This window comes from Scyliorhinus canicula, chromosome 13 (genome assembly GCF_902713615.1).
Source record: "Scyliorhinus canicula chromosome 13, sScyCan1.1, whole genome shotgun sequence".
Taxonomy (NCBI): Eukaryota; Metazoa; Chordata; class Chondrichthyes; order Carcharhiniformes; family Scyliorhinidae; genus Scyliorhinus; species Scyliorhinus canicula.
Genome location: NC_052158.1, coordinates 158,380,983 through 158,404,055, shown reverse-complemented (window position 1 = coordinate 158,404,055; position 23,073 = coordinate 158,380,983). Strand labels below are relative to the sequence as shown.

The 23,073-nt window shown below is 45.4% G+C and overlaps 1 protein-coding gene across 1 annotated transcript; it reads left to right on the top strand.

The window, feature by feature from the left end:
- The first annotated feature begins 646 nt into the window (after window positions 1-646).
- On the top strand, window positions 647-21,227 carry LOC119976352 (EEF1A lysine methyltransferase 3-like). The gene is made up of 3 exons (XM_038816830.1): window positions 647-1,151; window positions 14,760-14,871; window positions 20,742-21,227. Exons 1-3 carry the CDS (start codon window positions 984-986, stop codon window positions 21,152-21,154), a joined length of 693 nt encoding a protein of 230 aa, XP_038672758.1. The 5' UTR covers window positions 647-983; the 3' UTR covers window positions 21,155-21,227.
- The last annotated feature ends 1,846 nt before the right edge of the window (window positions 21,228-23,073 follow it).

Below are 23,073 nucleotides of genomic sequence, written 5' to 3'. Positions count from 1 at the left end.
TGATCTTGAATCTGAGGGAAGAAGTTTGAGCAAAAATATTGGACGAATGTGGAAGTTCCAATCAGAAATTGACCCCATGTGATGTTTCCTCACCCAGATCATTGCTTGAAACGAAACTGCAGGCATAAACCCAGTAACAGAAATTCAAACTACAAAGTGTATCGTCAGTGTGGAGATCAGAGCACTGCATTGAGAGAGGGATTCGGGTATGGCATAAATATCCGATTTGACAAAATAATCCTTTTAGGAACAAATTTGGATGCAACTAGAAGTTATCTAGGGATCTGGTTGGATGAATCCATCCAATTGATTGCTTTTCCTGCTATTTTCTAGTGGTGATAGTTATTTAGATTTGACAGGATCTGCAGGTGAGACAATTTGCAGTTGAATATCAGCAAAATGTGAAGCACTTTCAGCACCGCAAGGTCTAAAGTTTAAATTATTCATTACAAAACGTACTTTCTGGTAGCAATTAACAAATGTTTTAGGTGTTTCTTGCAACAGTTTCAATTGTTTATAACAAAACGAGACGTCATGTTCAGACCGAAATGTACAGGTTTCTACGGAACGGTGATACTTCCCACAGCTGTCAGTGTTATAACTGTGTCACCTCACTGCTCAACTCTTCCCTGAGTCAATGGTCATTTTCGTAGCCGCTTGGACAGTTGTGGAAGAGAAGTGGCATTAAATCCATCAGTTGTTACCCGACCCGCTCAGAATTTGTCTCTCTCTGCTTCAATACTGCTGAGGGTGGAGGGTACAACAATTGGACAGAAACGATTTTAATTCAACGACGAAGACGAATTTCTACATAAATGTGTCTGAACCTTTACCAGACTCTGCTTATTGTTCTGAAAGAGCATACGATGTTTCCAAACTTCCCGATTCAAAAACCTTGTTTTCTTTAACGTAGAAAGAATCAAGTGAAGATACACAGCTGCCTTTCAGATTTATCCAGAAGAAACAGAGAAGAATCCAGCAGAATGCCCGAGACCAACGTGGTGAAGCTGATGGAAAGAGACTATTTTCTGAAGGTTTACGCCGACCGTGACTTTTTAATGTTCGAATACTACAACTCCTGTGGTTTCCAATTAAAAATCGGTGTGAATCCATTTTCTAGGCTAGGTTTTGGAGCCATGGTCTGGGAAGCTGTAAGTTCACCTCAGTTTCCTTTCGTCTAATGTGCAGGTTCAGCAGGAATCAGCTGGGTGCAGCTGGTTTAGCACAGTGGGCTAAGACAGCTGGCTTGTAATGCAGAACAAGAACAGCAGTGTGGGTTTAATTCCCGTTCCAGCCTCCCTGAACAGGCGCCGGAATGTGGCGACTAGGGACTTTTCACAGTAACTTCATTGAAGCCTACTTGTGACAATAAGCAATTATTATAATAATCTTCCAATGCTGCATTTAACTGGCAGGGATTATGAGTTGGGTTTGGCTCTAAAGGAAACAATTCGGCAGCAGTGAGTTGACAATGGACACAATGGGAAGAGATTGTCTGGAATGAATCCATTGCGGGTGGTTAATGGAAGCATGATTCTTTTTGCTGTTGTTCATCGCAATATGAATACAAGCCAAAAGCACGCTGTTTAGTCAACTGTACAATTAATGGAGACTGATACCGGAAGGCAGTGGCTGGTGGTGTTGTTCCTGGCCTTGTGTTCCAGAGACCCAGGGTAAAAATGTAAATGTCACTACAGTCCTGAGGCTGCTCTGCCCTTTGAGAGGGAGCTGGCTGGTGGTGATTTACCTGGGGATCACCATACCTGAAGCAGGGTCAAGGTGAGGCCTTCATGGATAAACTCTGCCGGTTGGGGAATTTAATCTGTGTTGTTCGCGTCGCTCCAGATCATAAAGTAGCCCTTGTAACACCTGCGAGCTCTGAGTACTGAAGGGATTAATGCAGTATAATCTTTCAGGTGGAACCAGTGGTACCATGAGGTACAGATTGGCAATGATTATGTTTAAAGTTCTTAACTCCTGCACGTTATAATGATGAAAATTCCCAAACAGTACTGGAGAATGCCTGTTGACAGCACAACTACTGTACAGACGAGAACATCCATTCAGCCCATATTGATGCATCGAATCATTAGAAACTTCAACATCTTGAAGAAGAACCTCCTTGCATCAAGTTTAGACTAGTATTTCCTCAAGACCATCATTTTCTGTTCGCAATTTATAGTCAAACAATATTTTGTTTTAATTCCAAGTAGAATTTTACAAATCGCTCCAAACGTCCTTTATAACGCATTCACCAACAATGAGGATTAGATCCGAACATGCAAATTCACTGAGCCATTGGGCCTATTCCTGTCTGCTCAACAATCTGGCAGATCTGGCTCTAGCCCACCACCTACCTGGACCCCCCTCCCTAATCTTTCACCCCTTGCTTCTGAAAAATCTGTCGACCTCTGTCTTGAAAACATTCAAAGACTCTGATTCCAGTCCATTTTGAAGGGAGGAGCTCCACAGGGTCACTACCTTATGAGAGAAAGAAAATCTAAATATGTGGTCCTTTACTCTGAAGCTGTGAAAAACATGCTCTGGATGCGCCCACAAGAGAAATCACCCTCTTCTCAGCATCCCTATCAAGATCTGTCAGCGTCTTCTCTGTTTCAATTCAGTTCCTCTTAATGTTTTAGACTCCAGCTGTTACGAGTCTTGTCTGTCAATTAGTTGCGCATGTGACAACCTGCCTATTCCCACTATTAGTTTTGTAAATGTTCTCTGAACAGCTTCTACCGCATTTGCATCTTTCGTTAATTAATGAGAACGATACTGTGCACAGATCTTTTGTACCTCTTGCACTAGGAAAGGCAGATTTCTCTACTTTGCAGAGCACTGCGAACTCTCCCATTATAATAATATTCGACTTCCTCTTTTTCCTGCCGAAATGGCCCATTGAACACCACATTTAGCAATCATACCACTGTCCCTTCATCCACGTCATTTATACAAATTGCAAAACCCTGAGGCAGCAGCTCTGATCGCTGTGACACACTATGCACTGCATTTTACCAGCCAGAAAAATAACCAGTTATGAGTACTATTGATATCATATTAGCTAGCTAATCTTCTGTCCATGCCAATATGACACCCTCCACAATATGAGAGCTTACTGTACGCAGTAAACGTTAATGTGGCACCTTAACAGATACCTTCCGAAAATCTAAGCACAGTATATCCATTTGTTCCCCACAGTATATTTTACTCCTTCAAAGAGGTCCAATAAATTGCTTCGGCCTAATTTTTTTCAAGGAGGTGACTAGGTGTATAGATGAGGGCTGTGCAGTTGAAGTAGTCTACATGGATATCTGTAAGGCCTTTGACAAGTTGCCACATGGAAAACTGATCAAGAAGGGAAGTGCATTGGAATCCATGAAATTTGGAAAATTGAATCCAGAATTGGCTTGGTGACAGAAGGCCGAGGTTAATGATCAAAGGCAGTTTTTGTGACTTAAAACCTGTGTCTAGTGATGAACAGCAGGGATTGGTGCTGAGTCTCTTGCTGCCAGAAATGTACATTAATGATATAGACATGAATTTGTGCTATAATCAGTAATTTTGCAGAAGGGTCAGAAATTGATGGTGTGTTAACTATCGAGGAAAAAATTAGATTGCAGGACAATATAGATTGGTTGGTCAGGTGGACAGAACAGTGGCTAATTGAATTGAACCCTGGAAAGTGTGTGGACTAACAAGGCAATTGGATACATAATGGATAGGAGCACAGTAGGAAGTACAGAGGACCAGAGGGGTCTTGGGCGCATTTCCATAGGTCTCTGAAGGCAGCACAGGGCAGTGAGATAAGGCGGTTAGAAAGGCATATGGGACACCTGCCTGTGTTAGCTGAGTTATTGATTATAAAAGCAAGGAGATTATGATGGGACTGTGTAAAACGCTGGTGAGGACGTGGCGAGAATACCACATGCAGTTCTGGTTGTCACACTACAGGAAGGATGTGACTTCACAAGAAAGGGTGCAGAGGAGATTCCCCAAGATGTTGCCTGGACAGCAGAACGCCCGCTCTGAGGAGAGGTTGGATAGGCTGGGGTTGATTTCCTTAGAGAAGAGAAGGCTGAGTGGAAACCTGACTGAGGAATACAAAATTATGAAGTATATATATTTTTTTAAATTTAGAGTAGCCAATTATTTTTTCCAATTAAGGGGCAATTTAGCATGGCCAATCCACCTAACCTGCACGTCTTTTGGGGGTGAAACCCACGCAGACACGGGGAGAACGTGCAAACTCCATACGGACAGTGACCCAGGGCCGGGATTCGAACCCGGGTCCTCAGCACCGTAGGCAGCAATGCTAACCACTGTGCCACCATGCTGCCCTAATTATGAAGTATATTAATAGGGTAGGTAAAAAGAAACATTTCCCCTTAGTCGAAGGGCCAATAACAAGGGTATCTAGGTTAACAGTAAACAGCAAAGAATTTTGAGGGGACTGGAGGAAAAGGTTTTCAACCAGACGGAGTTGGAAATTTGGAAATCGCTGCCTGAAATGATGGGAGAGGAGGGAACCATCAAGACATTTAAGAAGCATTTAGATCAGTAACTGAAATGCCTTAGCATACAAGTTTGCAGACAAAATGCTGAAAATGTGATTAGAATAGATAGCTGCTTGATAGTCAGCCCAGTCGTAATGGGCCTAAAGACCTCAAACTATACTGAAAAATGTATGACTCAATGCACAATGATGTGTTATCTCTGCTTCAATGTCCTCAATGTATCTCAGTGTCCTGCCATAACATATTTAATAATAGCTTCCCACGTTTCTGCTGTGACTGATTTTAAGATAAATGGTCTCTAGTTTTCTGCTATTTACCACTTCAATGGTGCCTTCCCGAATCTAAGGAATTTTGGAATATTAAAACCTACACATCAATGATCTAATTTGCCACTGATTTAAAAAGCAAAGGTTAAAATCCATTCGGATCTGAACAAGTGTTCGTGTTTCCAGAGACACTTTCTCACTTCCTGATTTACAACCTGTTCTGAGATATTACTGGCATCCTCGACAAAGAAAACCGTTGCAATATACCTCTTCAATTTAGTTGCCAGCTGTTTATTTTCCATTTATCAATCCCAGACGCATTTCCGACAGGAGCAGTGCTCCCTGTGTTAATTAACTTCTTGGATAAGTATCTATAGAATCTCTTACAATACATTTTTACATTTCCATCGAGCATTCCATTTTAACCTGCCTTTGCCTCCTTAATAAACTCTTTTTCATTGTTTTCTGTTATTTATATTCTGTCAAATCTCTAAACTGTCAGTTGCCCTTCCACTGTTAGATGCTCGTTTTCTCCCATTTAAGGCAGTATTTAGTCAGTTACCCACAGTATAATGCTTCTTTCTCAATGCAGTAAGAAGTCTTACAACACCAGGTTAAAGTCCAACAGGTTTGTTTCAAACACGAGCTTTCGGAGCGCAGCTCCTTCCTCAGGTGAATCAGGAAGGAGCAGTGCTCCAAAAGCTCATGTTTGAAACAAACCTGTTGGACTTTAACCTGGTGTTGTAAGACTTCTTACTGTGCTCACCCCAGTCCAACGCCGGCATCTCCACATCTTTCTCAATGGAATTTACCTATTCGGTGTATTCAGAAATATCACTTTAACAGTGACCACTGCATCTCTATTGACCTAAACATTTACCCAATGTGCCCAGTAATGTAATCCTCCCGTGCTTTCATTCCCACATAAATGCCCTTATTTTAGTTTAAGATATGAGTTTTCAATCCACTCTTTTCTCCCTCATACTGGATTTAAAGTGTGGTCATACTATTTTCACTACTGCAGCGGGGTACTTTCATCATGAGGTTATCAATTAATCCGATCTTGTCGTTTAAGTACAGTCCAATTATAGCATGTTCTCTCATTCTCCCAGAATATGCTGTTCTTAGAAACAATCCCAAGATAATAACCAAAGTTTATTGTCATAGAACATAGAACATAGAAAAATACAGCACAGAACAGGCCCTTTGGCCCACGATGTTGTGCTGAATTTTTGTCCTAGATTAATCATAGATTATCATAGAATTTACAGTGCAGAAGGAGGCCATTTGGTCCATCGAGTCTGCACCGGCTCTTGGAAAGAGCACCCTAACCAAGGTCAACATCTCCAACCTATCTATCTTTCTGGTAAGTTCCCATTATCTTTCTTTTATACTCTGTCTGGGAAAATCACCACACCACCACTACATTCCTTTTTAAAAACCACTCACTGACGTGAATGACTTCCTGCACCATGGTACAGTGGTCGCTTTCAACATTCACTCTGCGGCCTGCACTCTCATCCAAACCCGATGCAAGTGTGTAGACGAGGTTAGTGCAGTTGATGTAGGTTACATAGATTTTAGTAATGCCTTTGACAAGGTCCCATATGGGAGATTAGTAAGAAGGCAACACACATGGGACACGTGGTAACTTGATAAAGTGGATTCACAATTGGCTTCGTTGTAAGTGAGAGAGGGAAGTAAGTGGCTGGAAGCCACTGTCCAGTTATATAAGACATAGATGGCAAAGACAGGGATTGTGGGCGGGATTCTCCAACCCCCCACCGGGCCGGAGAATCGCCGGGGGGGGGCGGCGTGAATCCCGCCCCACCACACCAACATCGGCTGCCGGATTCTCCGCCGCCGCTTTTTCGGCTGGGGTAGGAATCGTGTTGCACAGGTCGGGGGCCGTTGGCAACGGCCGCCCGGCAATTCTCTGCCCCGCGATGGGCCGCGTTGCCGCCCATTTTCGGCAGGTCCCGCCGGTGTATATTACACCAGGCCTACGGAATCCTCAGAGGGGTGCACGGGGATCTGGCCCCGGGAGGGGGGGAGGGGGGGCACACTGTGGCCAGGCCCGTGATTAGGACCCACTGATCCGCGGGCAGGCCTGTGCCGTGGGGGCACTATTTCCCTCCACGCCGGCCGTCGTAATGGTCCGCCATGGCCGGCGCGGAGAAGAACACCCCTGCGCATGCGCTGGGATAATGGCAGCACACGTTGGCGGTCCCGCGCATGCGCCAACTCGCGCCGGCCAGCGAAGGAGACCCTTCGGCGTCGGTTAGCATGGCGCCAAGCCCTTGGGCTCCGGCGCCAACCTAGCCCCTGAAGGTGCAGAAGATTCCGCACCTTCCGGGCAGCCCGACGCCCGAGTGGTTCCCGCCATTCCTCGGCGCCGGTACGGCCCACCCCGCCGGTTAGGGGAGAATCCCGCCCAATCTTCCGGAAGGCACAAAGGTTGGCCTGGTGGTTAACAGGGAGCTTCGGTGTCTTCGGTTACAGGAATATGCAGACAGGATGGTCAAATGGACAGATAAGTGGCATACGGAATTTAACTTGAAAATTGTGAGGTGATACACTTTGCAAGGTGTAATTTGTCAAGGAAGATTTCAACAAATGGCCTGACACTGCAAAGTTCTAAGAAATAAAGGGACCTTGACCTTTTAGTTCATAGACCTCTGAAGGCGAAAGTTCAGGTTAATAGGATGGTGCTAAAGGAATATGGGACACTCGGCTTTATCAATCGAAGCATAGATTACAAAAGTGGAGAGGTCATGGTGGAATTGAATACAACTTTGCTGAGACCACAAATGGAGTTCTGTGTGCAATTCTGGTTGTCATGTTATAGGAAGGATGTGATTGTACTGGGGATGTTGGAGAGGAGATTCACCAGGATGTTGCCTGAGATGGAATATTTAAGTTTTCAAGAGAGGTTGTCTCAGCTTGCGTTGCTTTCATTGGAGCAGAAAAGACATGGGGTGATGTGATCGAGGTGTACAAGGTTATGAGGAGCATGGACAGGGTGGATAAGGAGCAGTTGTTCCCCTTAGGTGCAGGGTCAGTCTCGAGGGGACACAAGTTCAAGTTGAGATGCAGAAGATTTAGGTGGAATGTGATGAAAAACATTTTTATCCTGAGAGTGGTGATGGTCTGGATTGATTTGCGTGGGAGAGTGTTAGGCAGGTTGCCTCACATCTATTAGAATGTACCTGAGTTAGCACTTTGCATGTCATAATATGCAAGGCTGTGGGTCAAGTGCTGGCCAATAGAAGCAGGTAGGTAGATCACGTGTTCTTAATATGTCGGTTGAGACTAAATCGGCTATATGGCCTTTTCTGCACTGTGCATTTCTGTGATTCTCTGAAAGATCCTCTAACCCGTTGCATAATTGCAAAGGCTGATACTCCTGCGCTTTTTTTCCTCTTGTTCCCGTATCTGCGTCACACCCCCTGTCACGACCACTGACCAATTCTGCAGAGCCAATGCTAATTTTAATGACTTCCTCCTTGTAGAAATCATCCAGGTAATCGTCCCCTTCCCTAGTGTTTCACAACGCAGCCTGCAGTTCAATTATTTTGAGCCAAAGACCCTTGATCCACCACAAACACTCAATGCACACTGGTTTTGCCCTGCGTCACACTGGCACCGAAGAGCACCCACATTCTGCAGCTATGACACATCACCTATCCTGCCATCCTTAATATGTTTTAATCATTTTCTCATTTGTAATGCTCACTGACTTATTTTCCTTTTTTATATATATTTGATTAACCTTACCTCCAATTGGTATTCTTTTTAAACTTTACGAATGATGGACATCATAACCACTTTCCGGACACTCACTAAATATTTCCCCTCTACCCTGTAATTGAGAAAGAACATATTCCTACAAGGTAGGATAGGCAAGAGCAATGGAGGACCTGCTTCCCTTCCTCACCTAACTCTTTAATCACCTGACTCCCATAAATTGTGTTCACAGTCACAAGTGATGAATGTAGGAATTTCAAATATATTGCATTGTATGTATTTGGTGCAGTAAGGGTTAAAGTCCTGGGATATTGTGTGTATGGCTGCTGCAGTAATGTTTTTTTTATATTCTGGTGAGAAAGGTTGGGAGCGTCATGAACAGTTTGGACTAATGCAATTGCCTTTTTGGATTAAGGCGTCTTCCCTGTGGGATCACTTAGAATTCAGCTTGGCAAGATGACATAATTAATAAGGCATTTTGCAGAAAAGCTGAGGTTAGTTGCAAGTTAGATGAAGCTGTGAATAGAACTCAAGCATTTGGTTCACCGCAGTTTTGCTAAAGCTATGTCTCTCGACAGATTAGCAGTCTTTCCATGCAGTTCAGTGAAACAATCTTCTGAAGAAATGCAGCCAGAGTTTCTGCATGGTTCTGACAGGATTCAAATCTTTTCTTTTCGCCTTGTCAGAAGATTTCTATTTCTCAAAGAACATCTCTGAAAAACCGACATTCCTGAGTGCTACTTGTATTAACAGTGGATTGAGATGTTTTTTGTTGTTGTTTGAATGGGAATGAAGATTGCAGTTAAGCGTTATTGTAATCTCTTATATTATTTATCAGTGTCACAAGCATGCTGATATTAACATTGTAATGAAGTTAATGTGCACCACCTAGTCACCACACTCAGGCACATGATCGAGTACACTGTGGAAGAATTCAGAATGTCTAATTCACCTAACAAGCACGTCTTTCGCGACTTGTGGGAGGAAACTGGAGCACCCGGACAAAACCCTGGCATTGTGCTACTGTGTCGCCCTTTATTGTTTAAGGGATCATTGTAAGGTATTTACTGGTGTGATGCTAAAGATATTTGAGTACAGTGTTAGTTTTAAACTTTGTTTAAAAATATCATATTCTATTTCTTTTTGAAACCACTCTTGGAGTGCGGTATCCTTCTCTGACACTGTTACAACATCAAAATAAAAGATTGTGGTTTCTGCTCAGTCCCCTGTCCACTGTTGGGGTGTCACCCCAGATTTTAAAATACATCCGTGCTAATTTCCAATGAAACTTTGGTCTATATACTGCTGAAACTTAGGATTTTGCTCACCAATGTTACTGAAATAGTGGTTTTGAATGTTTTCGTCAATGATGTCCAGTTATATTTTCAGTGAAGCTTTGAAAATGTACTTAAGGCGGAAAGATTTAGAATTTGGACACTAAATTTCAATTAATTGATGAACACAAAGAGAAGCATGACTTTTACAAATGTGATGATACAAAAAGGAGGAAGACTCGTTTATTCAGACAAACTGCCAGTCTCACGACACTTCTCCATTGTGCTGCTAATATTGCCTCCGCTGTTCCTTTCCGATCAGAACTGCATGCACAAATTCCTCACAAATTTCTCAAACATACTTCTGTCTGTTTAACCTGTGTATTGCAATGATAATAATCTTTATTAGTGTCACAAGTAGGCTTACATTAACACTGCAATGACGTTACTGTGAAAATCCCGAGTCGCCACATTCCGGCGCCTGTTCGGGTACACTGAAGGAGAATTCAGAATGTCCAATTCACCCAACAGCACATCGTTCTGGACTTGTTGGAGGAAGTCAGAGCACCCTGATGAAAGCCACGCAGACACTGCGAGAACGTGCAGACTCTGCACAGACAGTGGCCCAAGCTGGGAATTGAACTTGGGTCCCTGGTACTGTGAAGTAAGAGTGCTACCATGCCGCTCATGATAACTTCTTTACTGGTAGGACGGAGTCTGTTCAGATTGTTGGTCTCTTTCAGGTTCGATGCCATCAGGAAACTAGTATCACTGCTATCCAGAAGTTTGCATGCTGTTATTTTTCTTTCATACTGTAACAGTGTCGCATTGTTGATGACCTGTTAAAGTGTCATGAGTCACTATCCTGCACAGCTTCATATTTTGTCAGATTTCTGCCCCAGTCAATCCACGTTGCCTCTTAGCTTGTATCATCAGTAAATTAGATCACGTTGTGTTGAGTTTCTGATTCAAATTGTTTCCATAAACCACATACAGCTGTAGCTCGCTTTCTGTGCACTGGGTAACCCCACTCTGAATTTTGCCCTTGCATTCATGTATGATCTCCAATTGGGATGAATGGGAAAACTCGGCTTGTGAGTGGGCCACATGAGTGGTCCTCCTTCATCTCAATGGACCGCAAGATTGAAATCAGGCAAATTCACTAATCATGACCCTATGAATAAGGTTAAGTACAGAATATTCCTGATCTGCATGCCTTGTCATCCTGCTCTGCCCATTGGGGAGGGTTTAAACTAATGTGGCAGGGGGATGGGAACCGATGCAGGAAGTCGGAAGGTAGTAAAACAAGGGCAGAAACAAAAGGCAGTAAGGGGGAAAGTGTAAGGCAGAGAAGCCATAGTCAAAAATCAAAAAGGGCAACAGTACAAGGTCCAGTGACTGAGGGGAGTTCAGTGAATAGGCCCAGCAATACTAAAAGGAATAAAGCGGGAAGTAAAAACATAAATGGTAAGCAACGCGGCACACGAAGATGTGGGCGAAATTCTCCGCTCCTGCAATAATCCAGGAAGTCCATTGTGAACTCGGCCGAGTTTCACAACGGCCTCGGAGGACGCCCCTCGCACCCTATTCACCCCACCCCCCCAGGGGGCTAGGAGCGGCGTTCTGTAAATCTCGGCCGCCAGGCCTTGACGTTTGCGACTAGGCGGCACACCAAGAATGACGCGACGGCGACGCCTATGTGACGTCAGCCGCGCATGCGCAGGTTGGCCGGCTCCAACCCGTGCATGCGCGGCTGACGTCACGATGGCTGACGGCTCCAACCCGCGCATGAGTGGTTGTCGTCTTCCCCTCCGCTGCCCACCAAGACGTGGCGGCTTGATCTTGCAGGGCAGCGGAGGGGAAAGAGTGCGTCGCTTTGAGACGCCGGCCCGACGATCGGTGCCCACCGATTGTGGGCCAGTCCACTCCCGCGCACGGCCGTGGTGCTCACTCCCCACTCCGTCCCCCACAAGCTTCAAACCAGCATTTGGCGCCCATGTTCACGACGGCAGCGACCAGGTGCGTTTGCCGCCGTTGTGAACCGGTCGGGAACGGCATGCCACTTGGCCCATCTGGGCCGGAGAATCGCCGGTCGCCATGAAAAACGGCGAGCGGCGATTCTTCCGAGCGGGGGGGCGGGGGGGGGGGGGGCGGGGGGGGGGGGGTGGGTGGGAGAATCGCGGGGGGCAGTGTCGTGAGTTGCCCGGCCCTCCCGCGATTCTCCCACCCGGCGTGGGGAGCGGAGAATTCCGCCCTTGGGTTCAATGACAAGGAAAATTTGGAGAAAAGTTAAGAGGAAATATAACTTAGGAGAGGTTACTGATCGAGGTGTTAAGATTCAAAACAGAGGTATAAAAGCCAACATAACTGTACTTTACATGAACGCTCGTAGTACTCGGAATAAGGTAAATGAGTTGATGGCACTAATCATCGTGAATGACTATGATTTCGTGGCCATTACTGAAACATGGTTAAAGGATGGTCAAGACTGGGAGTTAAATATCCGAGGGTATCAAACTATTCGGAAGGACAGAGTGGATGGTAAGGGAGGTGGTGTAGCTCTGTTATTTAAGGATGACATCTGGGCAATAGTAAAGGATGACATCGGTGCTATCGAGGATAAGGTTGAATCCATTTGGGTGGAAATCAGGAATAGTAAGGCAAAAAATTCACTTATGGTGACGCAGGCAATAAAGAAAGAAATAACTGATGCATGTAAGTGACTGATAGAAATGAGGCTATTACAGGGAAGGGCATTGAGATGGTTGTTATCGCTAAGGAGGTAGTGATGGGCAAGCTAATGGGGCTAAAGGTAGACAAATCTCCTGGCCCTGATGGAATGCATCCCAGGATGCTAAAAGAGATGGCTAGGGAAATTGCAAATGCACGAGTGATATTTTACCAAAATTCACTAGACTGGGGTGGTCCCGGCGGATTGGAAATTAGCAAACGTGACACCACTGTTTAAAAAAGGAGGTAGGCAGAGAGCGGGTAATTGTAGGCCAGTGAGCTTAACTTCGGTAGTAGGGAAGATGCTGGAATCAATCATCAAGGAAGAAATAGCGAGGCATCTGGATAGAAACATAAAATTTTGAAGGATATAGATAGGATAGATGCAGGCAGGTTGTTTCCACTGGCAGGTGAAAGCAGAACCAGTGGGCATAGCCTCAAAATAAGGGGAAGTAGATTTAGGACTGAGTTTAGGAGGAACTTCTTCACCCAAAGGGTTCTGAATTTATGGGATTCCTTTCCCAGTGAAGCAGTTGAGGCTCCTTCATTAAATGTTTTTAAGATAAAGGTAGATAGTTTTTTGAACTAAGGGTTATGGTGTTTGGACCGGAAAGTGGAGCTGAGTCCACAAAAGATAAGCCATGATCTCATTGAATGGCGGAGCAGGCTCGAGGGGCCAGATGGCCTACTCCTGCTCCTAGTTCTTATGTCCTTATGCCTGGTTGTCACCCATTCCCATCCTGCCCGTGGAGTTTGAGCCTGCAGTGTGACCACCTCTCTATACATGCTATCCACGATAATCTCTGTCTTGTGGATTCTCCACAGTGTCTCGGGCTTCTAGTAGCTGCAAGGTGTGGACACTTCCTGCACAGATGTTGGTCCTTGGATCTGGAGGCTTTCATGGTCTCACACATGGATCATTCAGAGCAGACCATGACTTGGAGCCTCCTGCCATGTCTGACAGCTTAAATTAAATTAATCATTTTAATATCAAACTATATCAACCAGGGTCCTTCTTCACTGTGCTGTGTTATTGTAGAATATATTTCTGAGTAAAAATTAATCACAGAATGATATCTTAACAATTCTAACCAACAGTAGCAGTAAGTTCTTACCCAACTGTACTCACACAAACAGCTGTTTAGTTTTCCTCAGGAGGCGTAAACACGCACTGAGCCCTTTTTTTCAATTTTCTAGCCTCCTGGTACTGCTCTTGGATTCACTTTTCTTTTTTTTAACTATGTCTTTCCTTCACCGAGGATGCACCATGTCTCCTTTGCTGGAGTAAGGTAACACTGACAGCAACCGCCGGCAATCTACAAACATATGCCCAGTCAGCTGAGTTTGCCGTCTGCTCTCAATGCAATCGGGAGAGGGCTGACCATCTTCCTTCTACAATTGCTGCCAAATCAGGATTATTCCTGATGCCACTTCTAGGATCAATAATAAAGCAGTTTTGAAATGGTGGAAGGTTGTAAAACAAGACGGGTCTGACTGTCCTCATAAATGAATCAGAAAAAGTTAGTGTGATGGCACAGCAAGAGATTAAGAATTCTGATGGAATTATTATAATGTTTATTGCAAGGGGATTAGAAAGTCAAAGTACACCAGTTTTGTTAAAATTGCATGGGCTTTTCTGAGATCAGGTCTGGAGTACAGTTTTGTTCTGCTTATTTGAAAAATTATAAAATAGACTCAGAAATAAATAAGAGAAATAAATAAATTGGACATATTGGCCCTATATCCATTTGGGTTTAGAAAAATGAGAGGTGACGTTAATTCATTAATGCAACTTCTAAAATGCGGAGAGAAATTGACAAGATGGACGCTGGATGGATATTTCCCTTTATGAATGAGTTTGAAACTAAAATATATTGTTTCAAAATTAGTGGCTCACTTTTACAATACCAATATACTGGTCTATTCTCTCTCAGATTGTTAGTCTGTGGAATACTGTCCCATCCCCCAGGAGAATAGCGGAGCATGAGTAATTGAATATCAAATGGCTTCTTAATTGACAAAGCGTCGGCCATATGGGTAGTCGATAGGAAAGGAGGTTTGAGACCACATCTAATCTGTTCTAGATATTGAATGGAACTCGAGGGGCTGAATGGTTTACTCCTGCTACTAATTTTATGTTCATATGTTTGTATGGTGTTCTTTCGCTGCAGCTTCCCAGTGTAACATTTGTCAAATGGAAATATGTTTTTTTTTTCATGTCAAAGGCCCTTGGTCTGTGTCAGTACTTTGAGAAAGAGGAAATAAGATTTTCGGATAAGAAAGTGATTGAACTTGGAGCGGGCACTGGAATTTTGAGCATTCTTGTTGCTCTTCTGGGTGAGTACCAACAGGAGAAAAAATTGTTTTCTGAAATGTGAATTAAATTAATGACCAACAATTTGTGTGTGTGGTGCTTACCCCCTCGCTGGTACAGGTAACAGATTTGGAAGACGCTCTCTGAGGAGGCTCAGTGAGTTTCTGCAGTACATCATGCAGATTCTGTACAGAATCCATTGTTCACCACTGGTGGAGAGAGTAGATGTTGGATGATGGTGGGCGGGGTGCCAGTCCTGTCGGCTGCTTTGTCACAGACCCACAGACTCCGGACAGTGCTGACCAAGGCCATTCAGCCCGTTTGGTCTGCACCTACCTTGGGGTACTCACACACCCTATCCCCATAACCCCATAATCCCACTTAAACTGCACATCTTTGTGCACGAAAGGGCTGTTTAACATGTCCAATCCATCAATGTTTGTACTCATGCTGGGCCTCGAGTGTTGTTGCAGTGGTACTCATCCAGGCAACTGACTTGCACCTTGTAAATGCTGAACAGGCTTCACAGTGTTTGGGATGAGTTACTGTCCATAGAATTCCCAGCCTCTGACCTGCTCTGCCAGCAACACTATTTATATCATTAGGGCAGTTCTATTTTTGGCCAGTCTTATTCCCCAGCATGTTTATAGTGAGGATGATGCCATCGAATGTTAAGTGGAGATGGTTGAATTAGCTCTTGTTTTACAGGACAAATTTTATTGTACAGCCTGGGAGGGTGGTAGAGGCTCCAAACCCCTTTTGAAAGTACCTGGATTAGTACTTGACACGTCATAACATTCAAGAATATGAGCCAAGTGCTGTTCAGAGGGATTAGGTGGGGGTTGCTTTTCACTTGTCAGTGCAGTCTGGAATGGTCAAATGGCCTCTTCTGTGGTGTGATTCTGAGGTAACTTTCTGCGCAAATCTGAATGCTATACAACTCCTGCTACATGTGGGCAGTATCTGAGAAGCGGTGAATGATAGAAAACCTTGTGCAATCATAAGCGAACATCCCCATTTCTGACCATATGATGGGGGGGGTGGTGGAGCGGTCATTCATTAAGTGAGTAACGATGGTTAGGCCTAGGACACCATTCTGAGCAACTCATGCAATCATGCCCTGCGATTGAGATGGTTGATCATCACAATCCACGACCATCATTTGTTTTGCTGGGTACGACTGGATATAATGTTATGCAATGTTATCAACCACAGCAGATGAAATTCACCAACTGGTAATGTGGAGCAAGAGAGTTATTTAAAGTTCCAAGCACAAAATCCTTAACTGCATGTCATCATACAAATTATCAATATTATCACCGTTATTAGTATTACAAGTAGACTGACATTAACACTGCAATGAACTTACAGTGAGAAGCCCCAAGTAACCACACTACAGTGCCTGGACGGGTACACAGAGAGAGAATTCAGAATGTCCAATTCACCTAACAACCATGGGCAGGATTCTCTGACTCCAGGAAGGGTCGGAGAATCACCGGGAGGGGGGAGGGGGAGTGATTCACACAAAGCCGGTCCGCCGATTCTCCAGTCACCAGAGAATCGACGCCATTGGTGCCGGCGCGGTCTGCGTAAGCCAGTCGGAGGCCGCTCTAGACGCCACCCCCCCCCCCCCCCCCCACCCCCAGCGATTCTCCACGCCGGATGGGCCGTGTGGCCGCAGAGATAAGCCGAGTGCTGCCGGCGCAGTTCACATGTGGTCTTACCCAGCAGGACCTCGGCATTCATCCTGCGGCGGGCGGCCTGGTGGGGTGGAGGGCGGGGTCCGTCTCCTGGTGGGGTGGAGGGGGGGGCCTCCATCGTGGCCTGGTCTGATCAGCGGGCCCACTTCTCCTGGTGGGGGCCACTTTTACTCCGCGCCCGGTCCCGGTAGCTCTACGCCATGTTGTGTTGGGCACGGCGTAGCTAAGGCAATTAGTGCACATGCGCGAGTTCGCGCCAGTTGTAACAGCTTGCATGAATTTGCGCCGGCTCCAGTGCTCATGTGCAGACCCACGGCGCCTGTTTGACGCCGGTATCAGCAGCTGGAGCTGCGTGCGAAGCTCCAATGCCATGCTGTCCCCCTGTAGGGCGCAGGATTGCTGATCCTGGGGACCTGTTGACGCCATCATAAAAGACAACGCCGTTTACGATGGCGTCAATATTAAGCGTCAGGATCAGAGACTCCCGCTCCGTGGGCGCGATTCTCTGCTCCCCAGGCCGGGTGGGAGAATCGCGGGAGGGCCGCTCTGGCACCCCCCGCGATTCTCCCACCCCCCCCAAAATGGCGTCTCGCGTTTTGCGACACGCCGCTCGGAAAATCGCGGGTCGCCGTGCAATTCACCGGCCCGGATGGGCCAAGCGGCCTGACGTTCCCGACCTGTTCACACCGGCGGCAACCCCACACCTGGTCTCTGCCGGCGTGAACATCGCGCGAAAGGTAAGTTTGGGGCCTATGAGGGGTGGAGAGGGGATCGAGCACCACGGCCGTGCTCGGGAGGGGACTGGCCCGTGATCGGTGCCCACCAATCGTCAGGCCGGCGTCTCTAAGAGACCCACTCTTTCCCCTTCACCACCCCGCAAGATCAAGCCGCCACGTCTTGCAGGGCAGCGGAGGGGAAGACGGCAACCGCGCATGTGCGGGTTGGCGGCGGCCAACCTGCGCATGCGCGGCTGACATCACTTAGGCACCGCCAGCCGCGTAATTCTCGGCGCGCCGCCTTGACACCAGCGTCAAGGCCCAGCGGCTGAGTTCCCCGCAACGCCGCTCCTAGCCCCCGGAGGGGGGAGAATAGGGGGCGGAGAGTGGCCTCCGACCCCGGCGTGAAACACTCTGGGTTTCATGCCGGCGTGGCCGTTGCGGAGAATTTCGCCCCATTTCTTTCAGAACTTATGGGAGGGAAGCACAGCACCCAGTGGAAACCCACACAGACATGGAGAGAACGTGCAGCACGGTGGTGCAATGGGTTTGCCTTCTGCCTCATGGCGCCGAGGTCCCAGGTTCGAACCCGGCTCTGGTCGCTGTCCGTGTGGAGTTTGCACATTCTGCCCGTGTTTGCACAACACAAAGATGTGCAGGCGAGGTGGATTGGCCACGCTAAATTGCCCCTTAATTGGAAAAGAAAAATGAATTGGGTACTCTAAATTTATTTTTAAAAAGCCATGGAGAGAATGAACAGACTCCGCAGTGTAGAATGTTGGTCTTTATCGTTAAGGACTGGAATACAAATACTAAATAACAATAATCTTTATTGTCACAAGTAGGCTTACATTAACACTGCAAGAAAGTTACTCTGTAAATCCCCTCGTCGCCGCATTCCCTCGTCTGTACAGGTTCACGGAGGGAGAATTCAGAATGCCCAAATTACCTAATAGTCCGTCTTTCGGGACGTGTGGGAGGAAACAGGGGCACCTGGAAGGAACTCACTCAGTCACAGGGATACCCTGCAGATTCCACACAGACACCAACCCAAGCTGGGAATCGAACCTGGAACCCTTCCGTTGTGAAGCAACTGTGCTAACCACTCTGAGACCAGAAGACCATGTAACAAAGGAGCAAAAGTGGTCTATTCGGTCCATCATTTCTGCTGCACTCATCAATGAGATTGTGACTAGCCCTTTAGTAGCTGAAGATAATATAATCCCTACATTGCAAGTGGACACCATTCGACCCATCAAGTCTGCACTGGCCCTAAGAAAGAAGACCCTACATAGGCCCAATCCCCATCCTACCCCGTAACCCCAATAACATTTGGAAACTCGGAGAAAATTTAGCATGGCCAAACCACCTAACTAGAACATCTTTAACCTGTGTGAGGAAACCTGAGCACCAGTCTGAAAGCAATCCAGACACAGGGAGAATGTGCAACTCCACAAAGACAGTCACCGAGGTCAGAATTGAACCCAGGTCCCTGGTGCTGTGAGCGAGCAGTGCTAATCATGCTGCCACCATGCAGGTTAGATGGATTGGCCATGATCATTGCATGGAGTTATGAGAATAGGGTGGGAAATTGGGCAGAGGTTGGCTGCTCTTTTTGGGCGGATTTGGTTTAGATTCAATGCACCCAATGGCATCATTCTGCACTGGAGGGATTCTGTGGATTCTATGTGCTAATCTTCAATTCCACAAAGATTCATAGAGTCATAGATGTTTACAGCATGGAAACAGGACCTTTCGCCCAGCTTGTCCATGCCGCCCAGTTTCTATCACTAATCTAGTCCCACTTGCCAGAATTTGGCCCATATCCCTCTGTACCCATCCTGCCCATGTAACTGTGTAACTTTTTTAAAGGAAAGAATTGTACCCGCCTCTACCACTGCCTCTGGCAGCTCGTTCCAGATGCTCACCACCCTCTGTGTGAAGACATTTTCCCTCTGGTCTCTTTTGTATCTTTCTCCTCTCACCTTAAATCTATGCCCTCTAGTTCTAGACTCCTCTACCTTTGGGAAAATATGTTGACTATATACCGCCCCTCACTTCGTCGCATTAACCTCATAAACCTTGATGTCCTTACAAATTTAATAATCTGTCTAACTCAACCTTCAAAATACTTAATGACCCAACCTCCACAGCTCTCTGTGGTGGATTTTAAATGGGCGACACCTTATTCTACGATTATGCTCTCTGATCCTAAACTCCACCACAATGGAAACAACCTCCCAGCATCGACCCTATCAAGCCCCCTGAGGATCCTATATGTCGCAATAATGATGACATCTTCCATTCTGCTGAACTCCAATGATTACAGGCCCACCTACTCAACATCACCTGATCAGAAAGTACCTCCATATTCGGGATCAACCAAGTGAAACTTCCCTGGACTGGCTCCAATACCAGTACATCATTGCTCTGTTTGGATACTGTTGACTTGGTCGTTGGACATTAAGATGAATACAGAAACCTTAGAGGGAGTACAGTGCAAATTCACCAGAATAATACCAGATTTATAATACTTACATTTTCAGGAGAGATTGCATAAAATACTTTGAGCTATGAAGATTATAGGGTTATCTCATTTGGGTGGCCAGGATAATGAAAGGGCTTCATTGTGTCGACAATAGGAAACAATTTTCATTGTTATGAAATTCAGAATAAGGAACCACAACATTAAAATTAGAACCAAAAACGTCAGTGAAAGTATTAAGGTGTATTATTTTGTCAATCAAAAGGTAATATTCATCAGAAAATGTCTCCCAAATATATGTGAAGTTGGGAGATAATTGCATTGTTCAAAACTTTGATGGAATTATTTTTTATTTTGTAAGGGATATTAATCAAAATTGGTAAATCATGTGAAGGTATGCATTAGATATAATTTGTTCAGACGTGCGGTTTTGTAACTATTACCTATAATCATTAATTTCTGAAATGGGCGAGTAAGCACGTTTTTGTTTCATTGATTGAGAATATGCAAATGTGAACAGATAAATAAATGGGCACAAAGCTTGATGATATCAGATCAGCAGAGCTATGTGTGTGTTTGTTTGCTGACAGCAAAAGGTAAACAAAACTGTATTGCATAGCAAACTTCCTTTCTAGTGATGCTATGCTGCAACCCCTTAAATGCATAATACAACAGAATCAGCGCTTCAGACTGAGTAACCTGCCCCTCTGCCTATGTTGTTCCTTATTTACAGAACTGAACAATCTCCAAATGGGGCCACCAGAACCTGATTTTTCTCATGATAAATTTAAAAGGGTGACACGCCAGCGCTTCTACCCTGTTGTTCCATGGAACAATGATACTTTACTACGTGTGATGTTACCTCCCGAGAATGTTGGCAAAATGGGAAAAAGATAAATTATAGTCGTGCTGCTTGGTATAAAATTTTGGGATTTGCCCCTTTTTGTGGGGTTATCAGTAACTGTGATAGGTCTCTCTTTTTCTTGTTTCAGGTGGAGATGTCACCATTACAGACAAATCCGAGTTGCTGAAGCTAATAAAACGAAATGTGTCTTACAATATTCCTTCGTCCTTAAAACCACAGGTCCATGTTAGTGCCCTCCATTGGGGCCATAACCACACCCTGTTTCCCTTAGACTACGACTATATCCTGTGCTCGGACATTATGTATTTTCATTACAATATTCCTTTAATTCTCAAGACTCTTTTACACCTCTGTAGCAAAAAGACCATCATTTATTTTGCCTCTACGATGTCCTACAGCCAGAATGTGACCAGACTGGGCTATGTCACCCTGTCTCAGTATTTTCAAACTGAGCTTGTTTGCAGATATGATGTTAAAGATGTTAACGTTTACAGAATGATTCCCAATACTCCGCCCACTGTACAACTCGACAATTTATAGTGGGGACGTTGGTTTGTCCCTCAATTGGGTTATTCTAAAGCTGAATTGCGTTCACTAAATATTTTTCATGGTTTGAATATTGTAATTTACTTTTCTCCAATTCTACATACAAGTCTTGCACAAACATGATGTGGAGATGCCGGCGTTGGACTGGGGTGAGCACAGTAATAAGTCTTACAACACCAGGTTAAAGTCCAACAGGTTTGTTTCAAACATGAGCTTTCGGAGCACAGCTCCTTCCTCAGGTAATGGAGAGATAAACATTAAAGCAAAAATTATATTGTTTTAGTAATTCACACTTTAATCCAATATTAGTGTTTTCTCTCAATGGATTCACACATAAATTTCCAATGAAAATTAATAGATTACGTGTAGAAAACGTCTGTCACATATCCAGGTGTCCACATTGAAACACTGAAGGCTTTCTGAAAGCCTGATTGAGCCAGAGATGGCATTCTGTCACCCGCCAGATATGAATCACACGTTATTTGCACCGGGGCAAGAAGGGACACGACACCCAGAAGTGATTAACACCACCCCCTCCCTCTCCCAGCAATGCATTTTTTTGAATGGCTGGAAGCTTCCAGAACTCGGTTCTGAATGCAACTCCTGGCCTGTACTTTTCAGCAGGCAGACCAATACTGAGGTCCCGCAGCTGGAATCTCCACCACCCCACAATGCAAATCCTGCCCCCTTCCCGCTAACAAGTAGGGAATCCTCCCCACACCCACCGAGGCAATTACTTGGTCACTCGCCCCCCATCACCGTATGTATGGGTGTAAACTGGACACCCCCAAGGAACTCCCACTGGATCACCTTCAGACCCCCAAGACCCAGCACCAGTGTCCTCCATCAGAGACTCCGAACGTATAACCCCATCGAATCCCTGCACATGACCTCCCGTCAGGCATGCCATCAGACACCACCATATTAGAGACCCATGCATCACCCCCCCCCCCCCCCCACCCCTGAATATGATAAGCCTCACTCCATCAGTCATAGAATCATCGGATTTACAGCGCAGAAGGAGGTAGTTCGGCCCCTCGAGTCTGGACCAGCCACTGAAAAGAGCACTCCAATCAAGCTCATGCCTCACCCTAGCCCCATAACATAATAACCCAATCTAATTTGTTGGACATTTGGGGGTAATTTATTATGTCCAGTCGACCTGATCTGCACATCTTTGGACTGTGGCAGGAAACTGGAGCCCACGGAAAAAATCCACACAGGGAGAAAATGCAAACCCCACACGGACAGTCACTCAAGGCTGGAATTGACCCCAGGACCCTGGAGCTGTAAGGCAGCAGCGCTAACCACAATGCCATCGTGCCACCCCTGTGTCACTGTACTGTCCCTATCAGCAAGCTAAAGAGCAGTCCAGATAGAACAATGCACAATCGGATTTTTCAGTTATCTGTCCCTTACATCTGCTGCCTCAGGCAGATGTCAAGAAAGAAACATCCGTTAGAAAGTCAAATGCCATCACAAGGCTTCAAACCCCCTGATATCTGTTGATCTGCTAGGCCTCTGTTCACTTTCAAAGAAAAATAGCATTTATAGGGCTGTCATTGACAGGGTCATATCTCCAGATAGCCAATTGTCTGGATATTTTTGAATTTTAATTTCCGTCCACACTTGCGTGTGTCTGAAGTATCATAACCACAATGTTTATAAACATCTAGCTATGATTATTAACTCATAACAAGATCAAAAGCAGTTAAGTACTTTCTGCTGAGAAAATGAGGAAGTGAACATCTGCGGGGTTTGGGATGGCACAGTGGCACCGTGGTTAGCACAGTGGCACTGTGGTTAGCACTGGTTAGCACTGCTGCTTATGGCATTCAGGATCCGAGTTTGATCCTGGCCCCGAGTTATTGTCTGAGTGGAGTTTCCACATTCTCCCAGTGTCTGCGTGGATT